The sequence below is a fragment of the Ctenocephalides felis genome, unplaced genomic scaffold (genome assembly GCF_003426905.1).
Source record: "Ctenocephalides felis isolate EL2017-DRISC unplaced genomic scaffold, ASM342690v1 CF-g0.4_SCAFFOLD_01604, whole genome shotgun sequence".
NCBI classification, from domain to species: Eukaryota; Metazoa; Arthropoda; class Insecta; order Siphonaptera; family Pulicidae; genus Ctenocephalides; species Ctenocephalides felis.
Genome location: NW_020537758.1, coordinates 51,701,265 through 51,720,159, shown reverse-complemented (window position 1 = coordinate 51,720,159; position 18,895 = coordinate 51,701,265). Strand labels below are relative to the sequence as shown.

At 26.5% G+C, this 18,895-nt stretch overlaps 1 protein-coding gene across 1 annotated transcript in view; it reads left to right on the top strand.

Moving 5' to 3' along the window:
- Positions 1–18,895, top strand: part of LOC113373934 (angiotensin-converting enzyme-like) — a 157,772-nt gene that overhangs the window by 11,301 nt on the left and 127,576 nt on the right. The window contains exons 10-13 of the mRNA XM_026614200.1: positions 10,368–10,564; positions 13,972–14,227; positions 14,583–14,726; positions 17,275–17,564. Of these exons, the coding sequence (XP_026469985.1) occupies positions 10,368–10,564; positions 13,972–14,227; positions 14,583–14,726; positions 17,275–17,564 (887 nt within the window). The remainder of the gene's footprint in view (positions 1–10,367; positions 10,565–13,971; positions 14,228–14,582; positions 14,727–17,274; positions 17,565–18,895) is intronic.

The following is an 18,895-nucleotide window of genomic DNA, read 5'->3' as shown; positions in this document are numbered from 1 at the left end:
TAATTATAATTTTGCGATATAGTTTATATAATTCAGAGTCAAGATTCTTCATTTTAACTGCCCTTCATTGTGTTCGGTTCATTTACTTTTCATGTAAACTTATATAAACGTCATCATCACATTTATAAGCTCTTATATTTTGTCGATAAAATACTAATAATAAAAGTTACGATTTTTATTGGAATATACTTGAAAACAATTAATAATCTTAGTACATTTTAATACGGTACGGGGTTGTTCCAGCAATTTGCCTTAAGGCGCGATTTCATACAAAACTATTTTTTTTTATTTTCATTTAATGACTTACCTTTTTTATTGAAATTTTGTTAAAAAAACAAATAGTTTTTTAAAAGTGAATATATTTTCGAATTTTCGGAACTAGTTGCTTTCCAGGCTTTCTTCTAGTAAAATAAAATTGTCGGCATCACATACACATAATCCATTTTTCATTCACTATCATTTACAAAAAAGTGAGTCGAGTTTATTATAATTATTTATGCTCCATCAATCAATTTTCTTAAATTTTAAATAATAAATTTAATTTATTATCAGATATATAAATAAAATAAATTTTAGTATAACTATATATTATCTAACAATAAGAGTAATTCAATAAATAAATTTATTTATTTATTTTTTTTATTATTTTCAATTGTTTGCTCTTCGGAGGCAACCCAGTAGTTGTCCTATCCAGTGGTAACAAATGACTTCTACTTTAAATAGTGTTTTTTGACTTTTTCAGGATTTTATATGCAACATATGAATTGTACTTGAGATATATAACTTATAGACTATAAGACTAAAATTTCCAAAGTTCAAAATATTTTATGTCTAATTTTATGTTTATATTTTTTTCAAAGTATTTTTGCAGATTATATTACTTTGACTATTAGTTTCGAAGCGTTTTAGAATGCATAAAAGCTAATTTAATATTTTTTAATGGTTCAACAGCAAATTATTGTAGCCTTTACTATTGTACATTTTTGGTCATAACAATAATACTAGAAATAGTTTGGTCAATGTTTGATCAATTCTACAATTTTTTAAATCTTCAAATTCACAACTTTAAAAGTAAATGCATTTCATTGTATTTAATCTTTTATACAAAACTCTATAGTATTTAAGAAATAAAACTATACTAATTGATTACATAAAATTATAGGTTACATGGTTGAATGATTTTAAAATAAAAATTTTAGAATTTTATCCTTTTTCGTTTAAACTTATTTATCTATAATAAATAGTTAATACACTCAATAAATTTAGAGTTGTCTAGCAATTTTGAGTACGTTCAAAATATGTCAGATTTTGAAATGATTTTATCTTACGATTAGCAAGTAATAAGATAAGAATGAATCCATGATAATGAATGAACATGCATTATATAAATCAAAATTTCAAATTATAGAGCAATAAGAATGAAAACCGAAGTCTTAAAATGCAAATGTGTTTTCGGACATTACCCTCTTCCACCACATCTCCAAAACAAAACATATATATATATATATATATATATATATATATATATTGTTTTAATCAGTAATTTTGGTTTGATGAGAAATAACCACTTAACAGTTAAATAGATCTGGATTTGTTTTGTCTGTCTTAATAAACCTGCTTCTACCAAAACAGCTGTCATGCCGGTTAATGATTCAACAAAACTTGATATCAATAAATAATGAGATAAACAGGTATATACATATACATATATATATATATATATATATATATATATATATATATATATATATATATTATACATATTTAGATATTTATATACACTTAAAGTTTTCTTTTTTGAGATCTTTACATTTAATATTGATTATAAAATTAACTAGGATAGTTCTTTAAGAAACAGTCAAACTCTCTAAAACTGTATTATTATATTATTGGTTTATAATATAAAAAGACGGAAGGGAGATATTTGACAACCTAATATGTATGTATACTTATATCTATCTATACCCATGTATTATATTTAAATTTTTTGTGTCATGGCGTTATTGTTTTCATCGATTTTAATAAACTATAACTATTACTATATAATAATAACTACGTGCTAGTGGTTGGATTGGCTACCTTCAAGATTATTTTAAATTTTTTGGACCAAGTGTTTTCAATTTATTTTGTTATATAGTGTAATTAAAAACATATACCCTAAGTTTTCATCCCTAACACTGCTTCTGATATTTTTAAACCAATTTCATTTTTTTATAATTTTGAATTGAAAAATGCACATAACCCTGAACAGCTATTCTTATTATAAAACTTCTAATTTGTAATAATTATTTTAATTCAATCATTCTCCACAACTGATCAACTATGGTCTTTTTGTGAACGTTTTTCACTGATTTTTGATTAAAATTTTTCTGACCTTATAGAAAAGGTTAAATTTTTCTTCAAAATATGCTATATTTTTATTAAGGGTAGTCCACTCCGAAAACTTTCTTTGGATCAGTCCCTTCCAGATTCCAGCGGAATTTAAAAATACATACAACCCTAGCTTTTCACTCTAACAACACAAACCCCTATTTTGTAATAGTTATCAGTAATTCAATCATTTTGTATTTCGCTTGATTAATTATAAATACTAATTATAAAAAATTATAAATTATAAATGATTTTTAGTTTAATTCCATTGAAATATTGCTAAGATTGTGGAAATATGATAATTTAGCAAAAACAATTTATTTTTTTAAGATCTGTTCATCCCAAGCATTTATGTTTTATATTTGGAACAATTAGTTTTTTTATTTTTGGTTAACAGATCCATTATCGTATTTTTGTGAACGTTTCTTTCTTTATTTCGATTAAATTTTTCATTAGCATATGACAAAGCTAAAAAATTTGTGCAATTTTTATTAAATTATCATGAGAGGCAAGCAAACATTGGTACCTATTATAATTATATATATATATATATATATATATATATATATATATAAATGTACAATAAAATCACCTGAGCTCGTCTTATATGTATCACCGTATAAAAACCTGTGTATAAAATGTATTGTGAATTCACATAGTCGATATTCCACTACACGAACAAATCGCCTCCGAATATAAGAATGGCTCTTCACATTGTTAAAAGTCAGTCTTTATCTGTGGTTCAGTGAGTGAACAGGAAAATTACAGGTAAACGATATTTCCAATAATTGCACGAACAAATTATTCATCATAGATAATATGTACCCACATTTTTTTGTTATCACTTAAGTTATAACTTTCATTTGCAAGGAAATGTAAACATATTTTTGTTTTTACGGTTTTCTTCAATTGATAAGGTTTGGGAATTAATAGTTAAAAAATTTGACATTGAAACGCTTTTTTAATTTAATAATACTACTTTTGTAATTTTTTTAGTAAATTATGTATATAATTATATATACATATATATACATTTATATATATATATATACATACTTTTGTTAAACAAAATGCATATCAATTTATTCATAAATTTCCCGGAACATTAACAAACGTCATTTTCGGCATTTGTTTTAAATTCATAACAGCCCAAATTTATTTAAATTCGATAAATTTTATTTTTCTGTATCTAAAATGTGATTTGTAAATTTGCCCATAATATAAGTTGGAATAATTAATGAATTTGTTCCTATTTGAATTCGTTAAAAATATTAATTTTTTTGACCTGGCAAAATTTTTTTTATGATTAAAGTTAAACTTAATATGTCGTTTTTTCATTCTGATCTATTATGTTATTTATATTATTACATAAAATTAACAAAATCTTACAAAAACAATTTTTTTTTCAATATCGAACGTATTAGAAATCTGGTTTATCAAATTGTTCAGACTTCGACTTAATTTATATTGGTGAGACTAGCCAAAATTATTAAATTTTTGAATTCAACGACTTCAACAACACAAAAACAATTAAAAAATTCCAGATAATTTAAAACAATGCATACAGAACATATTAGCACAATAAACATAATATAAACTCTATTGTTACATATGCTCAAAAATTATATTTCAATATTATATTAAATACGATATTAATTTTTGTTAATATTTGTTATATAATGAAATATTTATATTATTATTAATAGTTCGTGCTATTCAATTCCATTTAAAATATGAAAAACATTAAAAAGTTTTCACCACAAAACTAAGCTCATTTTCATTAAATAATGTAATTATGAGTTGAAGTAAAATACAAAAACGTTTTGATCTTATATTTTCAATTAATATTAATTAAATATGGGCAAGAAATTTCTAACCAATATCTTATATAAACAGATTTATGTGAGATATAAGACTAGAACAATTCAATATTATCCAAGTCGATACGCATTATTCTAATCAATCTCTAGAAAACACTTAGTTTTATTTGCGGGGTATTTTTTTACTTTATTCTAGATTTGAAATTTTTTTCATTTAATATTGTTTTAGAAATCTTTTACCATTAAAGAAATATTGTTTAAATATATAGAAAAAGGAGCAAAATATATTTGTTGGGGGAATAAAGAGACAAACTACTTACAGTTGGAAATTCTTCTCTATGTTTATTAAAAAAAAAAAATGAATGTAATATTTCAAATTTATAATCGTGACTTCTGTATATATATACATACAGCTTAGTTTCGCTAGTTTAGCTCAAAAAACATAAAATAATTTTGAATAATTATCCTGAATCAAAATCGGTTTCATAATAATAGTGCCATTGCCACTTATATCATGAATGAATATCATAATTGCATTGAATTGCAGAAATAGAGAAACAAGGATTTCTATGCACGCTAATGATAATATTAATCAGTAAATTAAAATAGTAATGAAACAAACATTTTTATTATTGCGTAATTAATTAGTGGTGAATAGCCAAATGCATAAGAAACTAGTGGTGTATGGCATCGTGCCTTAAGGCAAATTACTGGAACTTCCCGTACCGTAACGAAATGATCGAGGAATATTAAATGTTTTCAAATAGTTTACTAAAAATATTGTAACATTGTCTAATATTTATAAGAATTATATAAACTGAATTGCAAAGTTGAAATTATTTGTTTAAAGTATATTAAAACTAATGTTTTCAAATAGATTATTATATACAATGTTACTTTCATTATTCTTATTTTATAAAAAGTAAATAAACAAAACTTAATCAATCGGATTGAAAATGAAGAATATTGTCTAATATTTCTAAGTATTATATAAACTGAATTGCAAAGTTATAATTATTTATTTGAAGTATATAAGTAAGGTTTAGAACTTTAGCTAGAATTAGAATTAAAATCCGAATTATTTTTCAATAATTAAATTTTTTTTTTTGAAAATTGAAAAAAAAAATAAAAATAAATCTTTCTTCAAAAGCAATCGTTTCATCAACACAAGCAGAAAATTATTTAAATCATTCAAATCGGATGCTTAGTTCTCTCAAAAACTGTCAGTGCCTTGTCAAAACCTAATCACCACTTCTACCCTCATTACGAATCGAATGTTTTTTTGGATTATTGAAATCGATTGATTGATTGATTGAAATGATTGACACTTTTTGCTCTATATCTCCGAAGCCACTGGAACTGTCTTCGTCAAAAACTAGTCTCCCCATCAATAGAAATCGATTTTTTTTAACCATTCATATCAGATATTCCGTACGCCCGAAATCGTTGACGAAAAACTGTCTCCACACATACACACACACAAACACGCACACATTCATTTTTTCTGAGGTATGTCAAAATGTTCAGAAACTTCTCAAACGTGAAGATATCCAAAATTTTTCAATTCTTGGGCCATTACTATAACTAACCCTACGGAAAGTTTAAAATGAGGAAATTTTCAGTTTTATTAATTTATATTGTATGAATAAAATAAACAAAACAAATGAAAAAAGGAAGGTTTTGAATAAAGTAATCAGTATTTGTGACTTTAAGCAAATATTCTAAAAAGTTCAATAATTAGAGACTTTTAAATAAAACTAGAAGCAGCAATTCAAAAAGCCGCTTTTCTTGGAAACAAGCTTATAATCTGACAACTTGAGTGACAAAAGTAAGAAACATAGTATACATCTAAAAAAAACATTGACATTTGTTTTTTTTTTTCATTTTTAATTTTATACTGTAGCCAAATTTGTTAAATACTATTAAACGTTAAATTAGATAAAAGCAATAAATTTTTTTTTAATTTCTTAATGAGCTTTTTGAAAATTTATTGGTGTGGTATATTGTTTACAATGATCATATACTCCATCACTGCTTAAAGATGGATTCTTTGATTTAATATATTTTATTCTTGCTTACTTCAAGTACCGATTCAATCATGAAACTTAAAACCTTTCTTAAAATTTTTTCAGAAATATACCATTTTTCTTCTTTTCTTGATCGACTATGTGAAATTCTACAAAATTAATGATTTCAATTCTTATGTGTAGGTAATCTGTTGCAAGTTATCAATCACCTGCATATTTATTCATTACAGTATTTTTTATTTTTAATATAATTTTGTAAATTATTATGCCTAATGCAATAATGCATTAGGCACTTTTTTGTCTGGTTTCAAATAGATTCAGACATTGTTTGAGAAAATAGAGATACTGTAAATTTGGATGGAGATTCAAGAAATATTTTTTGTTGTCAAGATAACTTTTTTTTCTATTATAAAACTAAGATTTATGGTCTTCTGACATGTCGTTGCTGGTTATATAATATTCTTGCAGGTTGTAAAATGGAACATAAATATATAAGTAATGCGTATACTTATTTAGAGACATTGTAGAGTGTGTTATTTTTCAGTAAAATATATTACTATGTAGGCTATATTAATTTCTAAAAATAATATTATAATTTATTTACTATTAGTTACTGGTAATACACAATTATTTAACACATTAGTAAGTTTATTTTTTATAAATACATATATGTTTTTTTTAAGTTTAAGATTTTTTAACTTATTTACAATGTTATTTTAAAATTAACTACAATAAAAATTTGAGTTTTAAGTAATTGATTAATTATTGTTTTAATTATACTTTCCTCAAAAAACTTTATATATTTCTCTTATTTCAACACTGAAACAAAGTCATAAATTGTTTTGACCCTTGCCAGAAATGCCAGAAATACCCTTATCCATATTTTTAATAATTTTTAATTTATATTTACATATTCATTTTTAATTTATCATTACATATATAACAAATTTAATAGGTTACTTTTACATTTACTAACTACTAAAAATAAAAATTTAATTAAATTGACGAAAAACTGATTACATTTTGCGAAGGCAATTCCAGCGACTTCGGAGATTAAAACAGCCACTTGGTTGTTAAAAATGATCATTACAAATTATTATTAATTTAAATGAATATTTATAAAGTAGAATATTTGAATTATCATTTTCTTCACCTTTTGCTGCAATTTAATAATGAATTCCGAATCGGCTGAACCTGCCAAATCTAATTTGCACTATCCGTCATTAGGAATCGAATGCTTTTTGAAACATTTAAAATAAAATTGTTTCCACACATATATACATTGATACACATACATTTAATTTTTCTAAGGTATACCAAAATATTCTGAAGGTAATCTAAAGATATACTGAAATGTAAATTTTTATTTTGCAATTACTATACGAGTAACTTACCTACGCAAAGTTAGAAATATATATATATATTTTTTTTTTAAATTCTGATTTGAAGGAAATATTTGAATAAATTTTATTGCATCGCATCAGGATGATTATTTTTTTATAACGATCATTTATTTCATTTTTTTTTTGAAAAAATCCTAACATTTCCTTCTGGCAAACTATTCTCTATATTTTATATTCTACTTGCAAATCGCCATGAATTGACATTGAATTCATACAAATGTCAGTTTTCATCATTGAATTTCACGAGACGTTTGCTTTACAAAGACGTGACAAATTTAATAATGAATTCATTGCAAATAAATAAACTATTCAAGATTATAAATATTTTAGCCATTGGAGACAAAATATGCTCAATATAAATTATATTTGTCTGACTTCGATTAATTTCTTGTTTAAAAACACATAAATTGGCAACTTTATCTATTACGTATTTTAATGATTGGAAGAGTTCATGTTTGTTTTGATTATTGAAAATGATTTGATAATCATGTTTATTATTTCTTAATTTTTGTTAGATATACATGTTGTTTTAATAGCAGAAGTTTAATTTATATAATATGAAGTGCTAATGATTGCAAATAGAAATTTAGTGAAAAATTTAATAAATACTTATTTTGAAACTGTGGTGAACTTTAAGTGCAGTATCATGTGCTAAGGGAAAGGTACTATATAAATTATTTATGTAGATAAACTATTAAAAAATTAGATTTCCATGAATTATCTAACAAAATTAAAATCTGAACAAAAAAATAATAAAATCTGCAGGACTATTTGATTACACACTGAGCCGCTTTTTCGCAAAATACAAACAAAATTGTGTTATCCCTTTACCAAGCAAAAAAATATGACTGCCAAAGGATTATTACATGGAAATTTAATAACTATAAAAAAAAAATCGAACTTAAAATTAAAACCTAATGTTCGGTCGTTGATCTTTTTAATAATTCGAGTTAAACCAGTTGCATCGGTTCGGAGAGTTTTTGTTGCTTTTATTTTTTATTTTCATCATTATCAAATGAAAGCCGGTTTTGTATCAGTTTCATATTAAAACATTTTACCATAAAATCATTAAAGATATTGTAAGTGAATATATCGAGGTAGCTAATGCTGTAAAAAGACATTTAAAACGTTTTTATTGCAATTGATAATACTATAAATTACCAACACAATATCATTCTAATTTTATGGCGTTATAAGCAATTAAATTTTATTACTTGCATGATTTATATGAAATGATTGAGATAAATTGTTCTAAGGTAGCGCCTGTAAGACAGTAGTTCTATTTAACAGCAATTATTGAAATACACAATTGTAATTTCATCATTTTTGTATGTGTAATAAATCTTCTGCATGTAATACGATCTAGGATAATCTTCAAATTTACAAAATATATAAAATGACAGATTTACGAAACTGCGTTCTAAATATTTATGTAAATTACCAAAGGTGTGGTATATTTAACATTTACTAATTTAATTACTTTTTTGAAAAAATGAAGACCCTCAATTTTAATTTGGATAGAAACAATTAGAATTAAAAGCTCATACTTACCGAATTTTTAACGTTAAAATTTATGAAATAAAAATTGCAACAGTTCTACCAAAATTAATGGTTTTTAAGGTATCCAAAACCGTTCTTCTCTTAAATTAAATATTCATCTCTTAATTTTTTTCAGAAAATTATGCATATGTATATATATAAATCGAAGAAATACAATGTTACGATGATCAGTAAATTAAAATAGGGTAGGGCGGGGTACAAAGGTCCAATTTGACTTTGAGCAATTATATTGTGAAAACCAAACCAATTATATTACAGCAATTACACACATCAAACAAACAACTATCTGACTATACTCAATAAAATTCCCAGGTAATTCATAATTGTAGAAATGTGTTTTTTTGCTGTTTTTTAAAACATCATTGCCTTGTTCTTTTTACCCCGTAGGCGGTACTCCGAACCCAGTCCCCTTTCAATTTTAAAGGGATTTTACTAAATAAAAGCTTCGTTATTCAACAAATGCAAAATATAAATTTCTTGGGTGCATTTTTTACAGGGATTACACTGTATATAACTCTGATCTGGTATTTTGTTTACCTCTATATAATCTATTCTATTTATTATTTACAATATTTTATTGTGTGCATCTGTGTCAGTGTAATGGCTCAGTTGATCCTTTTTACCCATTTTTAAGTTTTTATAAAAGCTATTTGAAAGAAGTGTTGAATCTAACTTAACAATACACGTTATAAAACATTTCAATACCTATTTGATAATTTTATTAGGATGTTGTAAATTAAACAACAGTGTTCTCAACCAAAAAAATAAATTCAATATATCAATGAGCTTACCCAAAGACAGTGATTTTTCCTTGGTACAAAATGTGCTATGTAAAATGCTGCAGAACTGAATCCCATGTCTTCTATTTCTTCATATCGAAAAATATGTCTTTTTGTTATCTTAAAATAAGCAAGAACCAATGAAATCAACTTAGATAATGTCATCAAGAAATTCTGCGCTCTTATGTCATCTAATTGATTTTTAATATTTAAAGATTATGAAATATAAGCAAATTGTATTATTTTATCTTACAATCAGCAATAAGTAGGAAGTTGACAGATTATACGGAAAGAACCGGACTATAATATTACATTTTTCACATTCAAATGCCCATTATTAACACATTAAATTCCATTTTTGCAGGAAAGATTAAACAGAATCTAGAAATACTTAATCAGAAGACTGAATGATGAGGCTGATTTTGTGTTCGGCGCTATTTGTGGCGCTGGCTTTTGCTTCGGATCCAAATTTGGAGCAAGAAGAAGTCGAAGCCGCAAGTTTTTTGCAATCAATTGAACAACCTAATATCGATTGGAATTACAGGCTTTCAGAAGTGGCTTGGGCATATGCTACAAATATCACTGACGAAAATTCAAATAATGAGGTAAGTGGAAGTCAAGCCTTAAAGCAAATTACTGTATAACTGCCCGTACCGTCATTTAACATATTTAAAAGCTTCAAATTATTTTGAGAATAATTAATTTTTTCAGAGCGGCGTAGCTATTTTAGAGACGAAATATCGAAGCGCGTATGCGCCACCGTCTAACGGTACGGACCCATAGAAACGTAAACAAAATTTGTAATATTTATAAAAATCTCTATAAAATATCTGATAATATGATGTGCATATGTCTAATGATAATTTTTGATTGCCTTATTGCATTTTTTAATTGGTTCGTCGAAACCACTGGCTGCCTTTTCAATAATTTAACAATTTCCTCATTCCATCAATATAAGTAAAATGTTTTTAGAATAATCCAAATCGCACACTCCGTTCTAGCAAGAACTGCTTTGGGAGCGTCCATTAATCACGTGAGGTTTATTGGAGAAGGGGGGGGGGGTTGACAAAAAATCACGAAATATCAAGTGGGGGAGGGAGGGGTATAGTAAGATATCACGTGTATTTATTTTTTAACTGACTTTTTTTAAAAAAATCAAACATTCTCAAACAAATTCAAAAAATTTACAGTTTTATCACGTAACTAAAGGGGGGTTAATTTTGAATAACACCATGTATCACCAATGGGGGGGGGATTCAAAAATCCTTAAAAACCCGCTCACGTGATTAATGGACGCCCCCTTTGACATTTTTTGCACTTTTTGCCCCGTACCTTCTAAACGCCCAACCTGCCTTTGCCTAAAACTAATCAGTACGTCAAAAAGATTTCTCATACTTGATTTAAAATCTAATATTTCAAATCATAAATTGACAATTTTTATGTGTTTCCTACAGTTTGTTGAACCATATTTAAACTAGTTGGTTTGGTATTTAGCCTTGAGGCAAGTTACATGAACTTCCCGATATGTGTAAATAAGCGACTTAATCAAAAAAATGTGTAAATAATATACTTTATCAATCCTACTTTCAAAAAAAACGATAATAATTTTAGCAAACTTTGACGAATTTGTAAAATTAAACTACTTGTCGTAAGGCCATAATATTACAGTAAGTTCTATAAGACCATGATGTATATCGCCAAAAAAAAGTTCCATGAAAATCGGCTTAAATTTTTTTTTCAACAGTTAATTACAAGAAAACGGCTCGGTAGATTTTCACCTAAAATTAATCAGTATCATTCCCAACTAATATCTTTCGAACAGTTTTTGATATTTTAAAATCGGTTCGGTAGGATGAGCTTAAATATCGACGAAAATTTAACACTTTTTTTCAACAGTTAATTACAAGAAAACGGCTCGGTAGATTTTCACCTAAAATTAATCAGTATCATTCCCAACTAATATCTTTCGAACAGTTTTTGATTTTTTAAAATCGGTTCGGTAGGATGAGCTTAAATATCGACGAAAATTTAACACTTTTTTTCAACAGTTAATTACAAAAAAACGGCTCGGTAGATTTTCACCTAAAATTAATCAGTATCATTCCCAACTAATATCTTTCTAACAGTTTTTGATTTTTTAAAATCGGTTCGGTAGGATGAGCTTAAATATCGACGAAAATTTAACACTTTTTTTCAACAGTTAATTACAAGAAAACGGCTCGGTAGATTTTCACCTAAAATTAATCAGTATCATTCCCAACTAATATCTTTCGAACAGTTTTTGATTTTTTAAAATCGGTTCGGTAGGATGAGCTTAAATGTCGTCGAAAATTTAACACTTTTTTTCAACAGTTAATTACAAGAAAACGGCTCGGTAGATTTTCACCTAAAATTAATCAGTATCATTCCCAACTAATATCTTTCGAACAGTTTTTGATTTTTTAAAATCGGTTCGGTAGGATGAGCTTAAATGTGGACGCAAAGTTTTTTCGAATTACAAAGAAACGGCTTGTCAGATCGTTGCACAAAACTGACAAACGATAGTCCTCACCGAAATACATCAAATGGCTTTTAAATTTCTAAAATCGGTTCAGGCGTTTTTGAGAAAACGTCGATCAAAAGTCTAATTTTGACAAATGCCAAAAAGACCATACTGATTTTTGCAAACTTTGACGAATTTTTAAAGCTGAACCAGTTGTCGTAAGGCCGTAATATTTTAGTATGATCTAGAAGACTATGGTATCTATCGTCAAAAAAATAATCATAAAAATCGTCGAAATTTTTTTTTTTAAAACTTTATTACAAGAAAACGGCCCGGCCGATCTCTACCAAAAACTAATCAGCACGATTCCCAACCAATATCTTTCGAACGGTTTTTGAATTTTCAAAATCGATTCAGAATTGCGGGCTAAAACGTAGACGAAAAATTTTTCACTTTTCTACCATTTATAAAGAAACGGCTTGGCCGATCGTCGCACAAAACTGACAAACAATAGTTCTCGTCGAGATACATCGAATGGCTCTTAAATTTTTGAAATCGACCCAGCCGTTTTCGAGAAAACGTCGATTTACGGCAAAAAATCTATTCACATACACACACACACACACACACACACACACACACACATACTTTTTCCAAATTTGGTCTCATTCGATTCCGAATGGCTTGAAACGTCGAGAAAACATAAAATTAGCGAATCGGATTTTTTGATGAAAACATAAACTTCTCCTTCGGGAAGTTAATAAGAATTCGAATAATATAATTTTTGATAAGATCCTGTTATAGATATGTTATTGCATAAGAATGATTACTTTGATCTGTATAAAAAGTTTTACTAATCATGATCTGAAGATAAGCCAATTTTTGTAGTCATCTGGAAAATTTGCTTTATATAGATTGGATGATTAGATAGTTGGAATTTAAACATAAATTGAAATTTTACGTAGATCATATGCTATCAAATATATCGTGACAAATTATATATTTTTGATGATATATGTTGTTACGAGTAATCTTGAGAATTGCTCTTTAATATATTACAAAGCTTATCAAAATGCTTTCTGAAATTTCAATGGTTTTGTTTATAAATATTACGATTAAAATGTGAACTATGACAATTATTATTAATAAAATTGTTTACTATTATTTTCAATATGCTAAAAATATAATATCTCCTCCTATTTTCCTCCTCTCCTCCTATTTTCATTTACAATATAATGTAAAAAATTAAAATTTATTTGGTTTGAATTTTAGAATATATTCTTATAATTAATACGAATGATATTATAATGTGCCTGTTAAAAAAGTAATTTGGTGCCGATGTTAAAGAAATAAATCTTAATAAAATATGAGAATAACAGTAAAAATATTAATTATATAATTAAAGAATAAAAATCAAATACAATGAGTGCAAGGTTGATACAAGTTCGATTACATTCAAATTCGATTAGTATAAATAAGTAATAAGAAATTGAATGATAAATTGTAAAATCATATACTTTTTTCCTACAGAGCAAATTAAATGCAGAACATGCAGTTTATCAAAAAGCACAAGCTTTGCAAGCTTCAAAGTTCAATTGGCGTCAATTTTCCAACGAAGATTTAAAAAGGCAATTCAAATTCCATACTGATCTTGGAGATGAAATTCTTCCCGCAGAAAAATATGATCGTTTACAAGAAGTTTTGAACAAAATGAAGACAAACTATGCTACAGGAAAAATCTGCAGTTTTCATGATCACGAAAAATGTGATTTGGCCCTTGAACCAGGTAATTCAGTAAAATATAATTTTTTTTACTGATTTTTCAATTATCTCATACAGTTAAAGTTCAAAGCAATGTAATAATGTACCAACTCATATTATTTATAACAAGACAATCATTTTAATTTGTAAAACTAATTAATAAATTAATTTATTTTGATATGTGTGTATATAAAATTATATAAATTGCATATCATATACAGTATCTAGTATTTATTAAAAGCGATCTTAAAATAAAACCACATGGCTTTTCCAAACAAAGATATCAAATTGCACCTTCTCATGAAATCGAATATATATTTTCTTGCAACCGCTTCTCTATATGTGTTGTTTTGTTAAATAATTGATCCTTTTCGTTTCAGAAATAACTGAAATATTCTCTAAGAGTCGAGATCCAGAGGAATTAAAATATGTTTGGGAACAATGGAGAAAAATTGCAGGAGCTCCAGTCAGAGACTTATATACTGAATATGTGCAACTGAAGAATGAAGCTGCCAGATTAAATAGTAAGTTATAAAATTGTATGAGTTTAAACTATATAGAAACAAATTACTTATACTCATTATGCGATAAAAGAAAATAATTAGCTTCATGAATAACCTTAAGTTACTTATAAGTAACAAACATTTGGCTGTTCAATATATCGTTCCGAATATTTTGAAAATTTATTGAATTTTGCGTACTGCGGTATGAAGTGGCAATATAAAATACTTAATAGCACTTTTTATATTTTCTTCTGTTATTATTTATTAACTTTGCATAAGTTAAATAGTACCTAACTACTAATTACCAATAAATAATTTATGAAAAAACATTTTAGTTAACCTCTTGTTTCGAATTAGCTCATACTGTTTATCATTAATAAAACATTTGAAAATTTGAACCAATGTGATATAAATATCTGTCGGTTATTGTAAAATTTAATCTGGTCAGTTATAAATGCAAATAATGGTAGTGATTAGGCTTCGATTTCTATGTTCTTAATTTTAGTCGCAGTCATTAAATTAGGCAGTTTTATTTATTAATTATGCTAGTCATACTTACGACACCTTCTGTAACACCTTTGCAATTGCGATCAATTCTTATCTTATTTCATCTATATAATATCTGTGTATTTCATTATATTATATATACGAATAAGAAAATATGTCATCCGTATTATCAAATAACAAATTGGTTGTTATTGTTTTTTCAGTATCAAATATCTTCTTGAAAAACCAGATTTTAGAAGATTAACTTATCCAGAGGCACGCGCCAGTTAAGATATCTTTCTTTAAGATTAAGATCACAGAAACAATATTTTTATCGGGTTTCAATTTATCATATTTATTTAATTTATAATATAAATTTGTTTTACAAATTTGAATCCAATTGTGTTATTCAAATTTTTGTATGTTATAATAAAAAAATAATTCAAATAAAATGTCCCTAATTATGAACATGAAAATAAGCATTCATGATTATTTAAACTCTTTAGTAAACTCTTTTATTTTTGATACAAAATCAAAATCGGATGAATAATTTAATACATTTTAATACTTTTAATTATTTAAATTTTCCAACTGATAATAGAAAAGTATATCGTTTATTCAATCTGCATTAGTTAGTTTTGTTATTTGAATCTAATCAAGTCATTGACAATAACAAAACTATTATCTTTGATAATAATAAATGACAAATACGCTATATTTAGAATATATTTTTTAAAATTTCAATAACAATTGTAAATTTATTTCTTTAAAAACCAAACCAATAATATAACAACAAATAACGCATATCAAACAAACAACTATAGGGGCATGTTAAGTAAAACTCCTAGTTAATTCATCATCGAAGAAATTTGTACCTTAGTTTTTCTCACCCTATATGCGGGGTAAATTGAGACGGCTAGGAGGCAAACAAGTCTAAAGTCTTATTTTAATTTTGAAGAGACTTTACAAAATAATAAGTATATTATTCAACCAATGCAAAATATAAATTTTATAAGTACATTTTTTACAGAAGTAACACTGTATATATATAAATTTGATCTGGTATTTTGTCAGAAATATTCATCAGCTGATTTGGAAAATCTGTTTATTTAATTTATCTATTGTAAAATTACTTTTTTCAACTGAATTTGCATTTTAACTTCCCGTAGGGTAAGTTATAGTAATCGCAAAAAAATCGAAAATCGTTTCAGAGGTTTTTGAACATTTTGGCATACCTTAGAAAAAAATGGATGTATGTGTGTGTTTGTAACTGTTTGTGTGAATCTGTGTGGGTGTGCGGTTGTAAATTTTCGTCGACGATTTTGAGAACACTGTTCAATCGATTTCAATTATTCAAAAAACATTCGATTGCTATTAAGCAGGTCTAGCCGTTTCGAAGATACGGGGCAAAAAGTGAGACAAACGGTAACTCAGTTTTCAAGAGAACGGAGCGTCCGATTTTAATAATTCAAAAAACATTTTACTTGTATTGACAAGATGAAGAATTGATCAAATTTTCATGAAGGCAGGTCGAGCGGTTTCGGAGATCTTGTAAAAAAAGTCAAAAATATGGAAAGTTCCAGCAATTTGCCTTAAGGCACGATGCCATACGCCCCACTAGTTATTTACTATTTTTTATTGTTTAGCTAGTCTTTGTTACCCCATCCACGCACAAACTTTAATATAGGTTATATAAAAAACTGTTGAATCTAACTTAAAATTAATAATACATCTTAGAATAAAATTAAATAACGTATACTGAAAAAATATATTAAAGTAAACTAAAGTTACTAAAACATACAAAAGACATCGTAAGAATTAAGGTGATAGCTGATCACACATGTTATTCCCTCTACTTTCAAATATTGTTTTTATAAAATTCATAACTTTACGTGTTTTTAAGATATCGGTAGTAAACCTTTATACCCGCGTGCCTTTATGCCTCGCCCCACCCTATGTGAATATGAAATCAAACTATTGTTAGTTTGAGTGATTTCATATTTAATTACAAATTTGTTTGGAAAACACTACTATTTTTTTAATTTATATTAAACTTTCATCATAACTTTTTCCATTCTTCCAGACTACACCGACACCGCTGCCCTGTGGTTATCGGCTTACGACGCCGAAGACTTCGAGGACCAAATCCAAAGTATCCTCGACGAAGTAAAGCCTTTGTACTTGCAATTGCACGCGTATGTTCGAGGAAAACTAAGGAAACAATATTCTTCTAAAGTTGTATCTCAACGTGGACCCATTCCAGCACATTTGTTAGGAAATAACTGGGCACAGACATGGGAACAAATTCCTGATATATTGAAACCGTATCCTGAAGCGGCCGATGCTGATGTTACCGACGAGTTGGTGAAACAGGTAAATTAAAACAAAAATTCTTTCAAATTTAGTAAAGATGTTTCCGTTTCTTCTTACGACTGCATGATTCATTTTCATTTTAAATTTAGTTTGATCTCTTCTCATGAAACCGAACTTTATAAGTGTAATTTTTAAGTTGCTTCAATCATCCAAATTATTTGGTTTTTGAACATATCTACAAACATGCATGCACAAATTCAATTGTATAGGAACTCACACATAAATATCATTTTTTTAGGTAGTGCACGTAGTACATCCAAATTAATCTAATATGTATATGTATACAATTTATGTGCTTCAATATTACCGATAATTAATGAGCATATCTTAAATTAATACAAACTCAAATTAATAAGTAAACGATATCTTGATTATGAATTTATAATTTTTGTGATAAAAATTTTATCATAAAATATACATTTTTACTATCATGTTATGTTTCATAAATCAACCAAGAGCTTATCGTTAAAGCATAACATTTTTATAACGTGCCGAAAAAGAAAATGTTTTATTATCCTATATAAAATAACATCAAATAAAATATCAATATCGCGAATTAAGCAATCGAACGGCAATAGTATCGGAATAATTTATGCCTTAATTACGAAACAAAATGATAACACTTTTTATACAATAAATACTGCCTTACCTTGTTATATTATATGTTAATCAAAAAGAAGATTTTAATTAAGGCAATTTTATTTAAGGTAAGTTTCATGAACTACCCGAAATGTGTATGAATTAACTTAATCAATCGAAATTGAAATTTAGATATTTATTAAATGAAATTTTCAACTGTTTATTTCAAAAATAAAGTTATCGCTTTCAATTAAATCTAAACACTGCGATTTCGAGTGAGTTTTCTCAAAAATTAACTGTAATTATATTAGTTTGTCGCTTATTATTTTAAATTTTAATGAATTGATAATGTTTGACTCATCACATAACAAAAGCAATTTCTGACACAAATTTTGACTATAATATTTTATCAAACTTTGATGAATTTTTAACATTAAAGTATTTATCGTAGGGCCGTAATATTGTAGTATGTTTTATAAGACCATGGATATCTATTGCTAAAAAAAGGTTAATAAAATTCAGCAAAAAAATTTTTTCAACAGTTAGTTTCAAGAAAAGGGCTCGTAGATTTATTTATTTTTAATCATTATCTTAACCAATATCTTTCGAAAGGTTTTTAATTTTTAAGGTGGACGAAACATTTTCACTTCTCTGCTATTTACAAAGAAACGGCTTAGCCGATTTTCGCACAAAACTGAGAAAAGATAATTTACAACCACATCCAAATACATCGATTGGCTTTTATATTGTTG